The sequence below is a fragment of the Patella vulgata genome, chromosome 6, assembly GCF_932274485.2.
Source record: "Patella vulgata chromosome 6, xgPatVulg1.2, whole genome shotgun sequence".
NCBI lineage: Eukaryota > Metazoa > Mollusca > Gastropoda > Patellidae > Patella > Patella vulgata.
The window spans coordinates 10,033,538-10,051,871 of NC_065884.2; the positions used below are offsets into that span (position 1 = coordinate 10,033,538).

Below are 18,334 nucleotides of genomic sequence, written 5' to 3' on the forward strand. Positions count from 1 at the left end.
GTAAGACACTTATAACACATCTAGTACTTAGAATAAGGCTATTTTTTTTATTTTCTGGAGCTGTCAAGCGAGCAAGAGTGTTATTGGCCCTTTAAAGTTTAAATCAGCAATAAAATCCTATATAAAAATTGGGATGTCAATTTGAACTGACAACATCCATTATTTTCGCATTCTGGTCTCCTCATTATTTCCGTTTTCTTTTTTGATTTATCGGTTTCTTTTCTCTGATCTTTTTACAATGGCGATTGGTGCAAGAATGTGGAGAGGTCATTTTCGTTATAGGTAGGGTGATTATCTCGACCTAAAAGGCTGCCTGGAGGATTATAATCACCCTTTACAATCCTCGGGTAGAAACAGGCCCCCACTCACTGTAACACCCTGATGTAGGGAGAATAGAGGGAAAGAATGGCGTGAATGTGAAACATCGTTATATTCTTTACATTGGCCTTTGGCCAATGACTCAATGAATGTGGAACAGTAAGGATCGTTTAATCGAGTCTACATTCATTCAAGCCCCGCTTATCCACTAATAGTAACGGGACAATGTTTTGTTTAGAGGAGGCTTGGTCACGTGACCAGTGAAACTATTCACCGGTCTGCTCTAAATGGAAGTGAAACATGAAAATATCAGCGCGAATTTCGCCATGGAAGCGGAAAAAGTTTTGACAGCAAGTCCTGTAGACTTTTGGCATGGACATTATGTGATGTTATTGTCTATGCTGTTCTTCCATGGGGTAAATTCTGTCGTCTGCCGAATGGGCAAACCAAAATCAGTTAAGGAAGATTCATGGAAATGGACAAATTTAGTCGTTTCGTGGGTTCATGCGCTTATTGTAGGTGTATGGGATTTAAGTTGGTAAGTATGAAACTACACGTCACATCTTTGAACAAATATGTTTATTTTTAAGTAATTAGATGTGTAATTTGGTTGTATACTATGTTGAATTAACACATATTATTACGCCAGACAGTCACACCCTATAATAGTAGTAATACTAATAGTATAACCGTGCATGATCATGGGCTGAGGGTTTCTCCCATTGGCATTGCAATACAGTTTCCCCGTTGTACATGTGATTCAGTTTATTTATAGAAAATGTGTTTATCAAATTTTTATAATTTGTTAACCATATTTGCTACTATTTATAGTATACATTGTATTGGCTTCATATAATACCCTTTTAATTACAACTGTGCATTGTATTAGATACTATAATACCCTTTACAAATTTTAGCCCACAAATATACATTATACATTGTTGTATTATATTATGTGGTATACATATATACTTCAAACATTAAATGGTATCTATTATATATAGAGTCCATGCCACAGATGATAATAATATCACGTATATTGGAATATTAAAATTTGAATATCTTTAATGGTCAGCACATTGATATTTTCCAGTGTCATATCTTTAGCTTTAAAAAAACATCATATAGACCTATTGTTGCAGTTTTATACTTTGTTTTATAGAGCTCATAAAACAACAATAACAGAATTATATGTACATGTACTTAAAGGAGGGGGATCACGTGGCTAAGTGGGTAAGACGCTGGATCGCTAGCCTGCAGGTCGGGTGTTCAATCCCTGCATTGGCCGAGAAAGTTCATCCAGATTTTTCGGCGTGGTCTCCCCTTGTCAGTGATGCAGGATGGAGGGCCTGACAGCTGTCTAGTCGTTCGAATGGGCCAAAAAACCGAGGTCCCGTGTACACATTGGCGTGCACGTAAAAGATCCCTTGGCCATTGGAATTCGATATAATAGTAGGCTGCAGAACCGCTGCCCGGACAAAATTTCCCTCATAGCACACTGTATGGCAAATGCCCATATTCATTAGCCCAGGTTAGGAGCAGAACAGTAGGACATTAAACCCCATTTCATTTCATTTCACTTAAAGGAGGTAAATCGCTAATATTTGGGACCTTGAAATTGACACAAATGGGTCGCAATGCATATAATAATGCAATATGAATGTATATAAACTAATTTACATTCAATCGTTTCCGTTTTTCCTCTAATTTCAAATCAGTTGTATTCAGCGAAATATGCCAGAAGTCTCAATCATGTAGCAATCTCTAGCGCCTGGTTATTACTGTCATTCACTGATAGTATTTATTGTGCATGCTCTCAAGATAAGTATGGCGTCTCCTTGTGACATGACTTGTGGAATATGTCTAGCTTCGTTCTTTAAGTGCCTTGTTACAAATGGCGCTGAAATTGTATCATGGTACACAATTGGTGTACCAATGGTAAAATGTTTATTTTGTCTTAAATATTGGATGTCAGAATCCCATCTTTTCTCAGAAAGATCACAACATCAATGTTAATTTAAATTGACAAATAATTTGTGTTTTCAATGTTGAAGAATTTGGATTATATTGCGTTAGAGACTTAGCTACTTCAAAGCTAGTATCTATTATTTCACTGCCACTGTCAATTATCGAAAACACTCTAAATCAATTGTTAAAGTGGCATTTAGTAACCGGATGAGAATAACATATGGCACAATTATATGGAATACAAGTTACTTGAAGAGTTTATTTCAGCGACGTTTCGACGCGTTTTCTCCCATTGTGGTTAACACTCTTAATCCCCCAAAGCACAAGTGACATCACAGTGACCGAATGCATATTAGACATGCTTATTCCTTAATTACCCCAGTTGGGGGGGGGGGGATTTGGATGGCCGAATGGTTAGCATGTGCACGCTGTATCATAAGGTCTGTCATTGAGTCAACTGGCGGGGTTTTGATTCCCCGATTGTACGTGACAAGGAGTAGGGTCGCCTGTGCAACCTCATGGGTTTTCTCTGGGTCCTCCGGTTTCCTCCCACTGCTAAAGACCCCTACGCGCAAGTGAATTATTGAAATAAAATTGAACCATGTGTTAGTCCCGAAATGACCCAGTTTGTGTCAAGTGGAAGTTCCCCCCACCGTCTCTCTCTCTCTCTCTCACTCTCACTCACTCTCTCTCGCTCAAGATGTGTACTCATTATCGCTTCACTGATTCCTTACTCCCTTTATAATATAAATCATTTTATCATTTTAGCACTATATGAATCACTTGCGAACTAGTTAAAAAGTCAGAATTGCAATATGTCTACAAATTAAAGATATTCATGTATATATAACCTTATTTATCCAACATGACACTATAGAATTTTTTTCAATATTTTTAATCATATTTACTATTTTCATGCAAGAAAATGGTTGCAGATGCAATTTCTTTACATAAAGCCATACAAGTCTATAAGTTGAAAATAATCATACTGAACTCACAAAGAGCTACATTTCCTTGTTAAAACTTTAATTTAAACATACATTATGAACCGATTAACTGCATAACTTTCCTTCACGATTTAACGATTAAATGGATAATCGAGACTATGCTGTTTATCGTACTGACTTTAGTAATGATGATCGAGGCTAGGCGGAAATTTCAATCGCTTAGTTCTCGGTTCATAGTGGATCAATTTGAATGAAATTTTCAGCAAATTGCCTTTACATTACCTAGTTTTTAACTATTATAGTGAGAACTGCCAACGCGTTATTGAATCTCCCATAATGTATCTTTAACTTGTAGTCTGTGAACATTTATTGCTAATTCTGTTCTAATTCAGATTGAATCCAAACCTGGATTTTATCTAGCATTATTCTCTTGAGATTTTGTTTTCTTAATTAAATATTAAAGGGACAATAACACTCTTGTTGGCTTGACAGCTCCAGAAAATAAAAAATAGCCTTATTCTAAGTATTAGATGTTTAAATGTCCTACCTGTTGTGTAAATTATCCATTACATCCTATTTTATTTGTCCAGAGGGTTCAAAAACATTTTTAAATCCAAGTCACATTTGAAAAGCTGTACGTCAGGCTTTTCAAATCATTTAGTTGAATTTTTCCAATTTTTTAAATTAAGTGTGTTAAGATGAAATTTGTATCATCAATTAATTGGAATATTGTAAAATAGTACAATTTGTTGACCAGAATAAAGATTGGGACATATTATTCAGTTACAACAAGAGTGGTATTGAGCCTTTAAAACACATCAAACAGTTTTATGCTTGACAACTGAGAAGCAGTGGCGGACCCAGGATTTATTCCAGGGCGTGACTAAAAGAGGTCAGGGGCGAAGCGCGGTCGACCAAAGGCGGGAGCACTAGAAGGGGGGGGCATAGGGTGTCCAAAGGGGTTTAAACTATTTTGTGCTATCTGAGGTATCTTCTGGGCAATAGTTCTCAAAGAAATAAAGTGAAAACCCCAAAAACTTATCCGATTTAGCGTTTTTTTTTAAATCTCTCAGGGGGGTGACTAGTCACCCTAGTCACCCCCTCTGGATCTGCCACTGAGAAGAGATTAAAATTGATAGATTTTTACTGCACTGTATTGATATTTTCTTTAAATAATCAATCTTAGAACATATTAAACATACATTAATTATTCTAGATTTTTTTTCTTAATTAAATTTTAAATAATAATTGAATCTTAGAACATAATAGAGTGGCTTAAACATACATTATGAAAGAGCTAAATCTACATATTGCATGTCTTTCTTTAAGCTTGAAATGTTATCTAAATCATTAATTAAACATTAATTAACTTATCTAGACCATAATCAACTCTCGATGTCATTGCTAGCCTGCGATATATTTGGCGGATTTAAATACATTTTTTTGAAAAATAATTAAACGTAAAGATGATAATTTAGACTTTGTTTTTTATCATACCGACTTTAGTAATGATGATCGAGGCTAGCCTAAAATTCAATATCTTGATTCAGCATATTCTATTTATGTTATCTATTTTTTTAACTATTATATCAAGAACTGTCGATTCTTTATCTGATCGCCCATAATGCCTCTTTAATGTTAAATAATCAATCTTAGAACATAATAAAGTGGATTAAGGGCTGAGAAATTTGATATTTAGCGAAATATACAAATTACACACCATTTTAAACTAAGGAATAATTGGTTTTATATGAAATGAGGAAGACAAATTAGAATAGCTTATTAAGAATGGTTTAATTTTAGATCATAATTAGAATGTGTGTTAGAAATGTCTTAATCAAGACAATCACTGTAGCCGTATTCCCTGCGTCCTTTTGATCGATTCCCCCAAAAATACAGATACATTAGTTAAGAGCTAAATAAGCCTATTGCAAGTCTTTCTTTAGGCTTCAAATATTAAAATTATTAATTGGACCTTTATTTACATAACAAGTCTGACATCAACTCTTGGCTGGAATGGATACAGCTTGGATTTAAACAGTCGTCCATTTAATTAATAAATTGCTGACCAAGCTAACATTCACCGTTGATCACTGACTGCTGATGAAAGGACTGACAAGGAAGGGTTCCGTAGGCATTGAGAATGCTACTTGATAATCGAGAATATGTGGGCAGAGTTATCGTCTGTCAATCAAGCGATTTGCAGTTCTCAGAGACAATGCGGAGACAGTAATGCCTATCTCTAGTCCAAACTTCCAACGTTGATAATTTCGTTCAGAATAAAGTAATTTGATTGAAATTTTCAATATTTTCTTTTTATCATCTATTTTTCAACGGTTATATCAAGAATGGATAACTCTTTATTAAGATCTTAAAGGAGCTAAATCGCTAATATTTGGGACCTAGAAATTGACACAAATGGGTCGCAACGTATATAATAATGCAATATGAATGTATATCAACTAATTAACATTCAATCGTTTCCGTTTTTACGCTAATTTCAAATCATTTATGTTCAACGAAATACGCCAGAAGTCTCAATCGAATGGCATTCTCTAGCGTCTGGTTATTCCAGTCGACATCGATAGTATTTATTGCACATGTTCTCCAGATAAGAATATGTCGTCACCATTTGACATGACTTGTGGAATATGTCTATAGCCTCGTTCTTCGAGTCCCTTGTTACAAATGACACTGAAACGCATTATATTGTACACGATTCGTGTACCAATGGTAAAATGTTTATTTTGTCTTAAATATTGGATATCAGAAGCCCATCGTTTCCCAGTAATATCACAACATCAATGTTGATTTAAACTGACAAATATTTGTGTTTTCAATGTCGAAGACTCCGGGTGATATTGAGTTAGAGACTTAGCTACTTTAACTAATGTATGTTTAAATAATAGGCTTCTGATTAATACAAGAAGGGTGTGAAGTGTGAACTATGTGTTATTGCATAACCCTCTTATCACACATGACTTGTGACATATTCACATTTGATCTGTACCATAATTTCCAATCACAACGTTATATGACTTAGATAAAGTCAAAACGAAAATGGTCTACTTTCATACATTAGTGAGAGAGAGAGAGAAATAGGGTTTAACATCCACTTGACACAAACTAAGTCATATCGGGACTAACATATGGTTCAGTTTTTATTTCTATAATTTGCGTCTTTAGCAGTGGGAGTTAACTGGAGCACCCGGAGAAAACCCATGAGGTTCAACAGGCAACCATACTCCTTGTCATGTACAACCGGGCAATCGAAACCACGCCAGTTGTCTCTATGACAGACCTTATGATACAACATACACATGATAAATATTCAGCCATCCAATCCCCCCTTGGACAGTAACATATGTTTTGTTTACCTTTAACAACTTTACCCATGGATGTAACACTTTCTCTATACAGTTTATTATAACAACTTTACCCATTATAACACTTTCTCTATACACTTTATTATAACAATTTTACCCATAGATATAACACCATCTCCATACAGTTTATTATAACAACTTTACCCATGCATATTACACTTTCTCTATACAGTTTATTATAACAACTTTACCCATGCATATTACACTTTCTATATACATGTACAGTTTATTATAACAACTTTACCCATGGATATAACACTTTCTCTATACAGTTTATTATAACAACTTTACCCATGGAAATTACACTTTCTCTACACAGTTTATTATAACAACTTTACCCATGGATATAACACTTTATACAGTTTATTATAACAACTTTACCTATGTATATAACACTTTCTCTATACAGTTTATTATAACAACTATTGTGTATTGGTCATTAAACAATTACATGATGTATTATAAGTTATAGCCTACATTATTTTGTGAGTTATTGGGGAATATAACTGAAATACACAGTATACTGTTTAATTGGTCTTTTATAACTAACATTATTAAATAATATAGAATATTACAAGATATTGTTTACGTAGTTACTTTAGTAACGGTGTCTGATTGGACTACCCTCTCACCGTTGCTGCCTGTCCCTATACACATGTAATATGAAAATAACGCTTTACATCACCTCGGTTCTAAGACTATTTTTGAATTTTTACCGTCCGTTTTTCACTGAGATACTTTTTTGTTCGCCAACATAAAAGATCCCTTGGCAGTTGGAATTCGATATAAGAGTAGGCGATAGTGTCACTGCCCGGGCAAAATTTCCCTCATAGCACAATGTATGGCATATGCTTGTCTTCATTAGCCCAGTATAGGAGCAGAACAGTTGGACGTTAAACCGCATTTCATTTCATTTCATTTTGATGACATTTCATAGTTTATTTAGTGCACAAGTTTCTTAACTTGTGACTCCTCCAGATTAATGATACTTCATGTTTTCATTATTTCGAATGTTGATCATGTCTGCCCTATAGTCTATAGATGATGTCATCGACATACTGTGTTTGTTAGTCGTCATGACGGAAGAAAATCAAACACACCCGCTGTCTTGTTGTGAATACTTGCCTTGCATGTATACTTTATTGTATTGCTACATTTAGTTTTTCACAAATAGACAAGAATTCATTTATTTATTTCTAAAGAAATTACCGAGGTTATTTTGAAATTTAATTTAAAAGAATACAATGTACTTATAACCAAGCATTTGAACATAATGCTTGGAGGACATATTTTTCTTGTGTTATGTATATTCATAAATAAATAGTTCTTGTCATTTTATTATAACAGAATATATATATAACACAAGAAAAATATGTCTTCCAGTTCCAAGCAATTTGTTCAAATGATTTGGGTAAAACAAATGGAAATTTGATTAAATTTGGTGTGCTGGCTTGTGTTGAGTTTGTGCTTTAGATCAGAAGGACTGTCATACACCTCTCACTCTCTCTCTCTCTCTCTCTCTCTGTAGCTGAAATTAAAATATTCGAAGGGAGGGAGAACAGCTTTCCCTCACTATTTCTACGTATATATCCAAACTTAGAATTTCCAATTTCCCACCCTCCTATATGCTAGCCTATAAAGTTGAGGTATTGAGATTTTGCGGCAATGCAAGTGAACTAGTGAAATAAATTGAACCATATATTTGACCCGAAATTACCTAGTTTGTGTCGAGTGGACGTTAAATCCCATTTCTTTCTTTCTTTACTTTGTTAGGTTTCTATGTTGCTGTACACTTTAATAACTGAAGTAACGTAACAACCATTGTTTATTAATAATATTTTATTACTAGTTATCAAGTCTGTCTGTGTATATATATATAAATGTCAGTGTTTAATTGAATGTTTTGTGTTAGTGTAAAATGTTTATTGACAACCTGGTCTATATTCAAGACACACAATCTAAGTCAAGGTCACTCTCTTTTTGAGTACATGATTCTTATCACAACAAGAATTGACAGGTTCTGTCTAGTAACCCAGGCCAAAAAAACATAAACATAACGGGTTGTTGTTAATAGATTAATTCATTTATTAGTTCAAGGGGGTTGGATGGTCGAATAGTTAGCGCATGCACGTTGTATCATAAGGTCCGTCATTGAGTCATCTGGCGTGGTTTCGATTCCTCGGTTGTACGTGACAAGGAGTAGGCCTAGGGTCGCCTGGCCAACCCTGTGAGTTTTCTCGGGGTCCTCCCTCCGGTTTCCTCCCACTGCTAAAGACCCCTATGCACAAGTGAATTATTGAAATAAAATAGAACCATATGTTAGTCCCCGAAATGACGTAGTTTGTGTTGAGCGGACGTTAAACCCCATCTCTCTCTCTCTTTCTTTATGAATCCAGCCAGTGCTATATACATGTATGTGTCTTATTCTGTAGGGTTAGGTCTATTTGATAAGGCCAACTTCAAGGTTGGTCAAACGTCAGTCATCACGAAATGTAAACAGGGCTAGCGCTAATCCCTAACCCTGGATCTAGTCCCAATGTTTACCCTAACCTAGAACCTATAATATCGCCAACAATTACATGCCCTAACCTTATTTACATCTCAGCGACCTTGACAAAAATTGAGTTGGACTTAACAAATAGATTTAGCCATTCTGTAGCCCCTATGGAAAGTAAGGTAACAACAAATGGTTATAGTTGTCTTGGCAACTATAAATACAGTAAATATAGTCATTAGTAAATCAGAATAAGTGTTTAATTAAATGTATTATGTTGATTATTGACAACCTGGTCGAGAAATGCAATCTAAGTCAAGTAAAATCCTGTTGAGTACAAGACTTTTAATAGAATATGAATTGATCTAGTCTATTAAGTAGGCCCCTTCAAAAGCACCTGTGTGGTTACACATAGAAAACACTAGCAACAGGTTGTTAAAAAGATGAATTAATTTACCAGTGGGATAGTTATTTATTAGATATAAACCCTCCAAAAACATGTGTGGTTAGACACTGAAAACACAAAGATAAATATCTATTTACCATAACAGCCAGTTGTTAAGAGAATTACAAAAACAACTGGGTGCTAAGCAAAAAAATTGGGGATCACAGTGTCTAAGTGGGTAAGATGCTGGCTCGCTAGCCTCGAGGTCGGGTGTTTGATCGCTGCATTGGCCGAGAAAGTTCATCCAGATGCAGGACGGAGGGCCTGACAAAGACAGCTGTCTAGTCGATTGGATGGGATGAAATACCAAGGTCCCGTGTACACATTGCCGTGCACGTAAAAGATACCTTGAAAGTTTAACAGTAGGACATTAAACTCCATTTCATTTCATTTCAGTTAAGCAAATTATTGAAATAAAAGTAAACCATATAACCATATGTTAGTCTCAAAATGACCTAGTGTGTGTCAAGTGAATGTTAAACCCCATTTCTCTCTCCCTTTCCTGTCCCTCTCACACTGTAAAAAAAGTTCAACAGACTGACTGACCCTACATGTAGGTTAGAGGTCAAGTAACTGTAAGCAGTAAACACAAGTATTTTTTTTTTATCTTGGCCTTGTATTCAGTGTATGGACATTGTCTACAGAGTTGTCATGGAGGTGTGGCTTGTTTGTAGGTTTACCTTGACATTTTGATTTTGTGTGGGCAAGGCTAGAAATAAAACCACCTTTCAGATAAAATTCCTTTCTAAAAATCCCTAAATAGAATTCAAGTGTCCCTTTTTTTGTCCATATGTGTTTAAAATAAAAATATCTAAAACTGAGTGAAAAATTTGTCCACTAGAAGGAAATAGGGTCTTTTTTCTGGTTTTCTAATTCCATGTGACAGTATAAATTCAACAAAATAACCTACAGGAAATGCGTACATTTTGAGTTATTCATCCCTTTTATGTTTGCAGGGCCAAAAATTTTTTTTATGTTTGTCAACCATGCACAATAATTTTTGTCGGCATTTGTGTTCTGGGAGCCACAGTGGCTAAGTGAGTAAGACGCTGGCTCGCTAGCCTAGATGCCGCGAGATCGATCCTAGTGTTGGCCAAGAAAGTTCATTGGGATTTTCCGGCTTGGTTTCTCCTGGTCAGTGGTGCAGGACAAGGACAGGTGTCTAGTCCTAGTGGAACCTGTGTCGCCTCTCTCTCTCTCTCTCTCTCTCTTTCTCTCTCTGTATGACTCAGACTGTTTAACATACTAGAGGGAACAGTAGTGCTAAAGGGTCAATTATTTTATTTTAATGATGTGTACATCAGCCTATACAGTATTCTTCATGTACATTGACAAATATTCTCCTCCCACTGCTATGCACTTGTTGCCTTTACATTGTACTAAAAGCCGAGATGTATACTGTTACATGTACCTTCACCATGTACTGAATGAATGAAATATGGTTATATGTTCATATTCTAGTAGAAAGCCCATCCATACATGTATGTACATAAAGAGAGAAATGGAGTTTAATGACCACTCAACACAAACAAGGTCATTTTGGGACTAACATAGATAGAATTTTATTCCAATAATTCTCTTTTGTGTGGAGGTTTTTGGCAGTGGGAGGAAACATAAGACCCGGAGAAAACACTCTAGGTTGGACAAGCGTCCCTGCTCGTCATGTGCAAACACTTCTATATAGAAAGCAAATGAAATGAAATGAAATGGGGTTTAACGTCCTACTGTTCTGCTCCAAACTGGGCTAATGAAGACAGGCATATGCCATACAGTGAGCTATGAGGGAAATTTTGCCTGTACAGCGGCACTACGACCTACTCTTATATCGAATTCCAACTGTCAAGGGATCTTTTACATGCACGCTAAAGTGTACAAAGGACCTCGTTTTTTGTCCCATCCGAATGACTAGACAGCTGTCCTGCATCACTGACAAGGGGGAATCACGCCGGAAAATCGGTATGAACTTTCTCGGCCAATGCAGGGATCGAACACCCGACCACCAGGCTATCGAGCCAGCATCTTACCCACTTAACCAATGTGACCCCCTATGTAGAAAGCCCACATGTATCTTTGCTTTGCACATTTTAGTAGAAAGCCAACATGTATGTATAAAGAGACTAGGTTTAATGTCCACTCGGCAGTAATATATTGTATAATTTTATTTCAATAATTCTATTGCGCTTATGCTACATGTACATGTAGGTTTCCACTATCATGATTCTAGCTGCGATTGAGATCGTGGAGTAATCGTGCTGATCCTATCATTTCTTATCATATATTGTGTCAGTTGTAGCAATCGTGTTTATCGTATCGAAACATATCCGAACGTATATGCACATATCTGATCGTGGACTCTATAGGGACAATCCTATCATAAGATATAGTTTATGACATCATTATTCAATCACCCTTAACTTAAAAGAATTTATTTAGAGTTGGCTGTGACCTATATATATTACTAATGATATCACACATGACTTGTATGGAGTTATTGTCAAACATAATGAAAGACTGCCCCACCCTGATTTATACTGGTAACCATCACTAATATATAAACATTGTGAAAACACTAGTAGGTGTTCTAGCAACCACACTTATACATCTCACATTAAACAATTCATTTATTTTCTTTATATTAAAGTACCGGTTGCAATATTGTAGGTGTTCTAGCAACCACACTAATACATATCACATTATATTTAAACAATTCATTTATTTTCTTTATATTAAAGTACCAGTAAGCGAATTATTGAAATAAAATTGAACCATAGGTTAGTCTCGAAATTACCTAGTTTGTGTCGAGTAGATATTAAACTCCATTTATCACTCACTCTTTACATTTACATTACCAAAAAAATCAAAACATTCCGTGCTCGGCACTGTTCTTCCTGGCACTCTTTAAATTTGTAATGTAAAGGGGGTGGGGGAGGATATTCCAAGTTCAAAACTTAATTTATGTACTCAGTAGCGGATTATCAGTGAGGCTGCAGCCTCAGGCCCAAAGATTTTGTAAAAAAAATTTTTTTAGACTTGTCTGATACGATTAAAAACGCATAGACAATGAATGTTGGGGGGTGGGGTTTAGGCCCAACGGGAATCAACATAGGCCCTGACCCGAAATTAATTAGGCCCGCACCATTATAAATAGGCCCTATTGTTTGGAGATCTGATCTTATTTTTTAAACGTAGGCCTACAATGTACGTTAAATCCTTGTAAGTTTTCGGTTATGTCTTGCTTAATATATTGTATCTATGTGACGTCATTTATGGGCATATAAAGTTACATTACGTTTTTAATGTTAGCAACTACCTTGGCTCTAACTTTAAAAACTAAATAGGCCCTCCAGCAACTGCCGCCTCAGGCCTTGGTGGAGCTTAATCCGCCACTGTATGTACTCCTAATATAAGTTAGCCATATTTGAGTTCTTTTTGCTCTGATTGATGCTATGATATATTTCACATATTTAGCAAAGAATTATTGATAATATTTATGGAAAACTGTAATATTCGAAACATCTGGGGCGCCCTGTTTCTCAAAATCTTAACTAAAGATAAAATCCAAATTTGAGTAGATGCTTCAATTTTCATTGCCTAAGCACTAAAATCAATCTAATATTATCCAATCAAATTACTAAAATTTGGATTTTATCTTAGTTAAAATTTCGTGTAACGGGCCCCTGAAGTTAAACATTTGTGGACTATTATCTTGTCATTTGTACAAACATTAGCTACTTTATAATTTCTACTGAATTTATATAATAAAATATTTGTCATTTTATAATTTATTTTTTAATTTTATATATTTTAGTTTTATCCTGTATCCAGAGTTAACAGATGATCTGTTATACCATATAAATTATTTTACATATTGTATGGTAGCCGTATCAACAGGTAAATATGCTCTAGTTATATTATTATCATGAAATGAAATGAAATGAAATGGGGTTTAACATCCTACTGTTCAGCTCCGAACTGGGCTAATGAAGACAGACATACGCCATACAGTGTGCTATGAGAGAAATTTTGCCCCGGACAGCGGCACTACGGCTAACTCTTATATCGAATTCCAACTGTCAAGGGATCTTTTATGTGCATGCCAATGTGTACACGGTACCTCAATATTTTCGTACCATCCGAACAACTAGACAGCTGTCCTTGTCAGGCCCCCCGTCCTGCATCACTGAAAAGGGGGAAACCATGACTGAAAATCTGGATGAACTTTCTCAGCAAATGCAGGGATCAAAAGGCTAGTGAGCCAGCGTCTTACCCACTTAGCCACTGTGATCCCCCGATTTCACTTCTTCATAATAAATTCTGTTGTAGGCCTTGGTATCAATATGACTGTAAAATGATATATTTTATTAAATGTATTTTCTATAATTACAGGGTATTTTATGTATGATTTTTTGGATATGTTGATGAATAATAAATTATTAAAACTATGGGAGGTAACTCTACATCATCTTGCTGTAAGTATTTTTATACGTCCACATTCATAATGTGGACCTATATTGCCGTCACCCCTGTCTGTGTGTGTGTGTGTGTGTCTGTGTCTGTGTGTCGCCTACAGGCCACAATTCTTACGTGATCATCTTCAAACTTTACATACTTATTCCTTATACCCTAAGGATGATCCCTATTGTTTTTGGTGCATGCCCGACCCCCAGGGGCAGAGCCACGCCCATTTGTTGTATTTCTTTGTTTTTTATCTACAGGCCGCATTTCTTAACGTATCATAATGAAACTTTGCATACTTATTCTTTGTACCATAAGGAACATCCCTATCGTTTGGGTTGCATGCCTTACCCCCAGGGACAGAGCCACACCCATTTGATCTTTGTGTCTCTGTGAGTTGCCTACAGGCCACAATTCCTAATCGTCTTTGAACTTGGGATATGTATTCCTTATAGCCTAAGGACGACAACTGCTTGTCCCGCCCCCCAGGGGCATAGCCACGCCCAATTTTTGTGTTTATCGTTTACAGGCCGGAGTTCTGAATGGATCAACTTTGTACTTGGCATATGTATTCCTTATAGCCTAAGGGTGTCAACTATTGATTTTGGTGAATGCCCCGACCCCCAGGGCCAGATCCACGCCCAATTTTTGCCTTTAGAGTCCGAAGGCCACAATTCTGAATGGATTAACTTGGAACTTGGAATACTTATTTCTTATACTCTAAGGACGGCACCTATTTATATTGTTCCATATCCAACCGCCAGGGGCAGAGCCACGCCCATTTTTTGTATTTATCGTCTACAGGCTGCAATTCTGAATGGATCATCTTGGAACTTTGCATATTTATTCCTTATACCGTAAAGACATCAACTATTTATATTATGGTGCTTGCCCCGACCTCCTGGGACAGTGTCACACCCACTTTTTGGTTAGTATTTTGTCTGTAAATTTGGCAAAACAAACCCAACGCCTAGCCGTCTTTGCCTTTTATCTCTGTAAGAGAAGGGCTCTTGAGTTTATCTATGTATTGATACACTGAAACCCGTGTATTATTTACTCTTGTGTATTTAGCCTTAATTTCTTTCACATTCCTTTAGTTTAAAGATTCGTAAAACTCATTTAAAATCACCAAAATTCATCTAATTTGTACTTGTGTCCAGTTTGAAGCTGTCCATTCAATTTTGATAATGAGTGTCCAATTTACATGCATTTAATTTCTTGATTACTGTTAAGAAATAAACAACCAAATAGATTATTAATGTAAAATGATTAATTTTTGGGCGGTGGTTAGGAAATTTAATACTTGTAAATTGGAGACTCATTATCAAAACTGGACACTAGTAAAAATTAGATGATTTTAAGTGATTTTAAATGATTTTTACAAATTTTTAAACAAAGATTTGATTGAATGAATGTGAAAGAAATTAATGCTAGATACACAAGATTAAATGATATCCGGGTTACAGTGATATCAACCAACTTTTGTATCTTAATCTTACATAATGCTTTTTTTAAAGATGCATTATTCAAGAGCTAAATCTGTCTATTGGCCACAAATGTTATATAAATTATTAATTAGATATTCATTTACGTGAGAAGCCCATAATCAACTCTCTAGAACACCGGATGGTTATTATATTCAACAGATTTGAATAATTGAGACTTTGTTTATTATTGTAAAAACAATAGCAAAGGCATTCGAGACTAAACTTTTCTTCCACAGCAATAACTCTGATCAGAATGAAGTAATTTGACTGAAGTTTTGAACATATTCTCTTTTCATTATCTATTTTTAAATTATTATAGTAAGAACTGTCAGCTCTTTATCTAAATTTTACATAATGCATCTTTATGTATTTGTTGGGGTATCTTAAATGTTTGGGGCCACAAATGTTAAATAGGGGCTAACTGGTTAGGGTTAAAAACAGGGTTCTTAACGAACTGGCTAAAAAAGGTCCTGTAGGAAATAGAGAAATTATAAGCTCCCATTCCCTTTAATATAACTATAGACTTAAACAAAAATAATTCTTGGTAATTTTTTATGTTGAATGTTGTATTCTGAATAGGCTAATATATGTGATTACCACAAAAAAAACCACAACGATTCCTCGCTTGTACGGGTCAAGGAGTAGTGTCGCATTTCCAATCTTGTGGGTTTTCTCCGGGTCCTTGGGTTTCCTCCCACATCTAAGGCCCCTTTGCACAAGTGAGTTATTAAAATAATATTGAACCGTATGTTAACCCCAAAATGACCTAGTTTGTGTGTGTGTGTGTGTCTCTCTCTCTCAATCACATTAGACCTCTCTTGGGAGACTGGATAACCTTATATAGGCACGACAGGAGGGATTAGGTTGTTTTGTGTCACATCGTTGGGGGATGACCGAATAGTTAGCCTGTCCAACCTCATGGGTTTTCTCGATGTCCTCCCACTGCTAAAGACCCCTGTGCGCAGGCGACTTATTGAAATAAAATGGAACCATATGTTAGACCTGAAATGACCTAGTTTGTGTCGAGTGGACTTAATCCCCGTCTCTCCTGTACATGTAGTTGAGCAGGTTATATGTTGACCTACCTGTGACTCCTACTATACACAGGTTGGTTGGTGGGTGTGTAGTGTAATTGATGAAGTCATGCTGTTGTTATTTGTCATATTTGATATATTATCCATGTGTAGGAGGAAGATCTTACTACAGGTCAATAACAGGTTAATTTCAATAAGGATGTGGCAACATGTAAAGCTGGTTGTATAAATAATATAGTCTAAAAACATTATTGAAAGGAGAGATGAGGAAGTGATGAGATTGAGAGAGAGATAGACAGAGAGAGAGAGAGAGAGAGATGTGAGAGATGAAGAAATGATGTGAGAGAGATGAAGAAATGATGAGAGAGAGAGAGAGAGAGAGAGAGAGAGAGAGAGAGAGGAATAAAGTGGGAGAGGTTTATGTTTATTTCTGTTATAAAAATGGCCTTGTTCCCAAACTCAATATAGATCAAACAAATTTGTGAGAGAGGTCAGAGGTCAAGAGTCACTTTGAAGTATTTTCTTCAAAGGTCTCTATACATAAAGGGCAACAAAATAGACATTTAAAACTCCATCAAGATCTTACTTTGATGGGGGGATCACGGTGGTTAAGTGGGTAAGACGCTGGCTCGTTAGCCTGGAGGTCGGGTGTTCAATCCCTGCATTGGCCGTGAAAGTTCATCCAGATTTTCTGGCATGAATCCCCCTTGTCAGTGATGCAGGACGGAGGGCCTGACAAGGACAGATGTCTAGTCCTTCGGATGAGATAAAAAACTGAGATCATGTGTACACATTGGCATGCACGTAAAAGATCCCTTGACAGTTGGAATTCGATGTATGGTGTATGCCTGTCTCCATTAGCCCAGTTCGGAGCAAAACAGTAGAACGTTAAACCCCATTTCATTTCATATCATTTCTTACTTTGATGAGAACTAACAGGGACCGTACAATATAAATACATTCATATTTTCATAAAATTTCCTCATTTCCCATAAAATAAGCCGTAAATTTTTTTCTTGTTTTGAATAAGAAAATCAGCCAGGCATTTTATGACCCCCAGCTTGCTGCTCTCTTTCATTTTCTGTTTGACAGTGTTCAGTTAATGTTATGATGGTATTTGTATATGAAATGGAATTAAATGAACGTTGGGTTTAATGCACTAATGTTTTCTGCTCCGACTGAGCTAATGAAGATGGGCATAGGGCATACGCCATACACTGTGCTAAGGCCTACTCTTATATAGAATTCCAACTGCCAAAGGACCTTTTACGTGTACGCCAATGTGTACATGGGACCTTGGTTTTTCGTCTCATCCGAATGACTAGACAGATGTCCTTGTCAGGCCCTGCGTCCTGCACCACTGACAAGGGGAACCACGCCAGAAGACCAAGATGAACTTTCGCTGCCAACACCGGGATCGAACCTGCATCCTCCAGGCTAGCGAGGCACTATGGCTACCCGTGAGTATATGAAAATAGGAGAAGATGACTGCGACCATTAATACCACCAGTGCTACTGGTGAGATGTTCTTATCCACATAACACTGGCTGAACACTACTGTACTTCATGGATTGGAGATAAATTATTTACTGTCAGTCTAGTTATATATAAAAAAAAGTCATAAAAGTCATAATATTTGATAAAGATAAAAACATAAAACGTCATGAAATGTGATAAAAGCATAATAAAAATGTCATAAAAGTTGATAAAAAATATCATAATATTTGATTAAAACATCATAAAAATATCATAAAATTTGATAAAAACATCATAAAAATCATTAAAATCCATGAGAAACTT

At 36.0% G+C, this 18,334-nt stretch overlaps 1 protein-coding gene across 1 annotated transcript in view; it reads left to right on the plus strand.

Annotated features, from left to right (window-relative positions):
- The first annotated feature begins 551 nt into the window (after positions 1-551).
- LOC126825164 (TLC domain-containing protein 2) overlaps positions 552-18,334 on the plus strand; it is a 28,458-nt gene continuing 10,675 nt past the window's right edge. Inside the window, exons 1-3 of the mRNA XM_050554671.2 lie at positions 552-856; positions 13,367-13,449; positions 13,945-14,027. Coding sequence (XP_050410628.1) covers positions 606-856; positions 13,367-13,449; positions 13,945-14,027 — 417 coding nt within the window. The 5' untranslated portion in view covers positions 552-605. The remainder of the gene's footprint in view (positions 857-13,366; positions 13,450-13,944; positions 14,028-18,334) is intronic.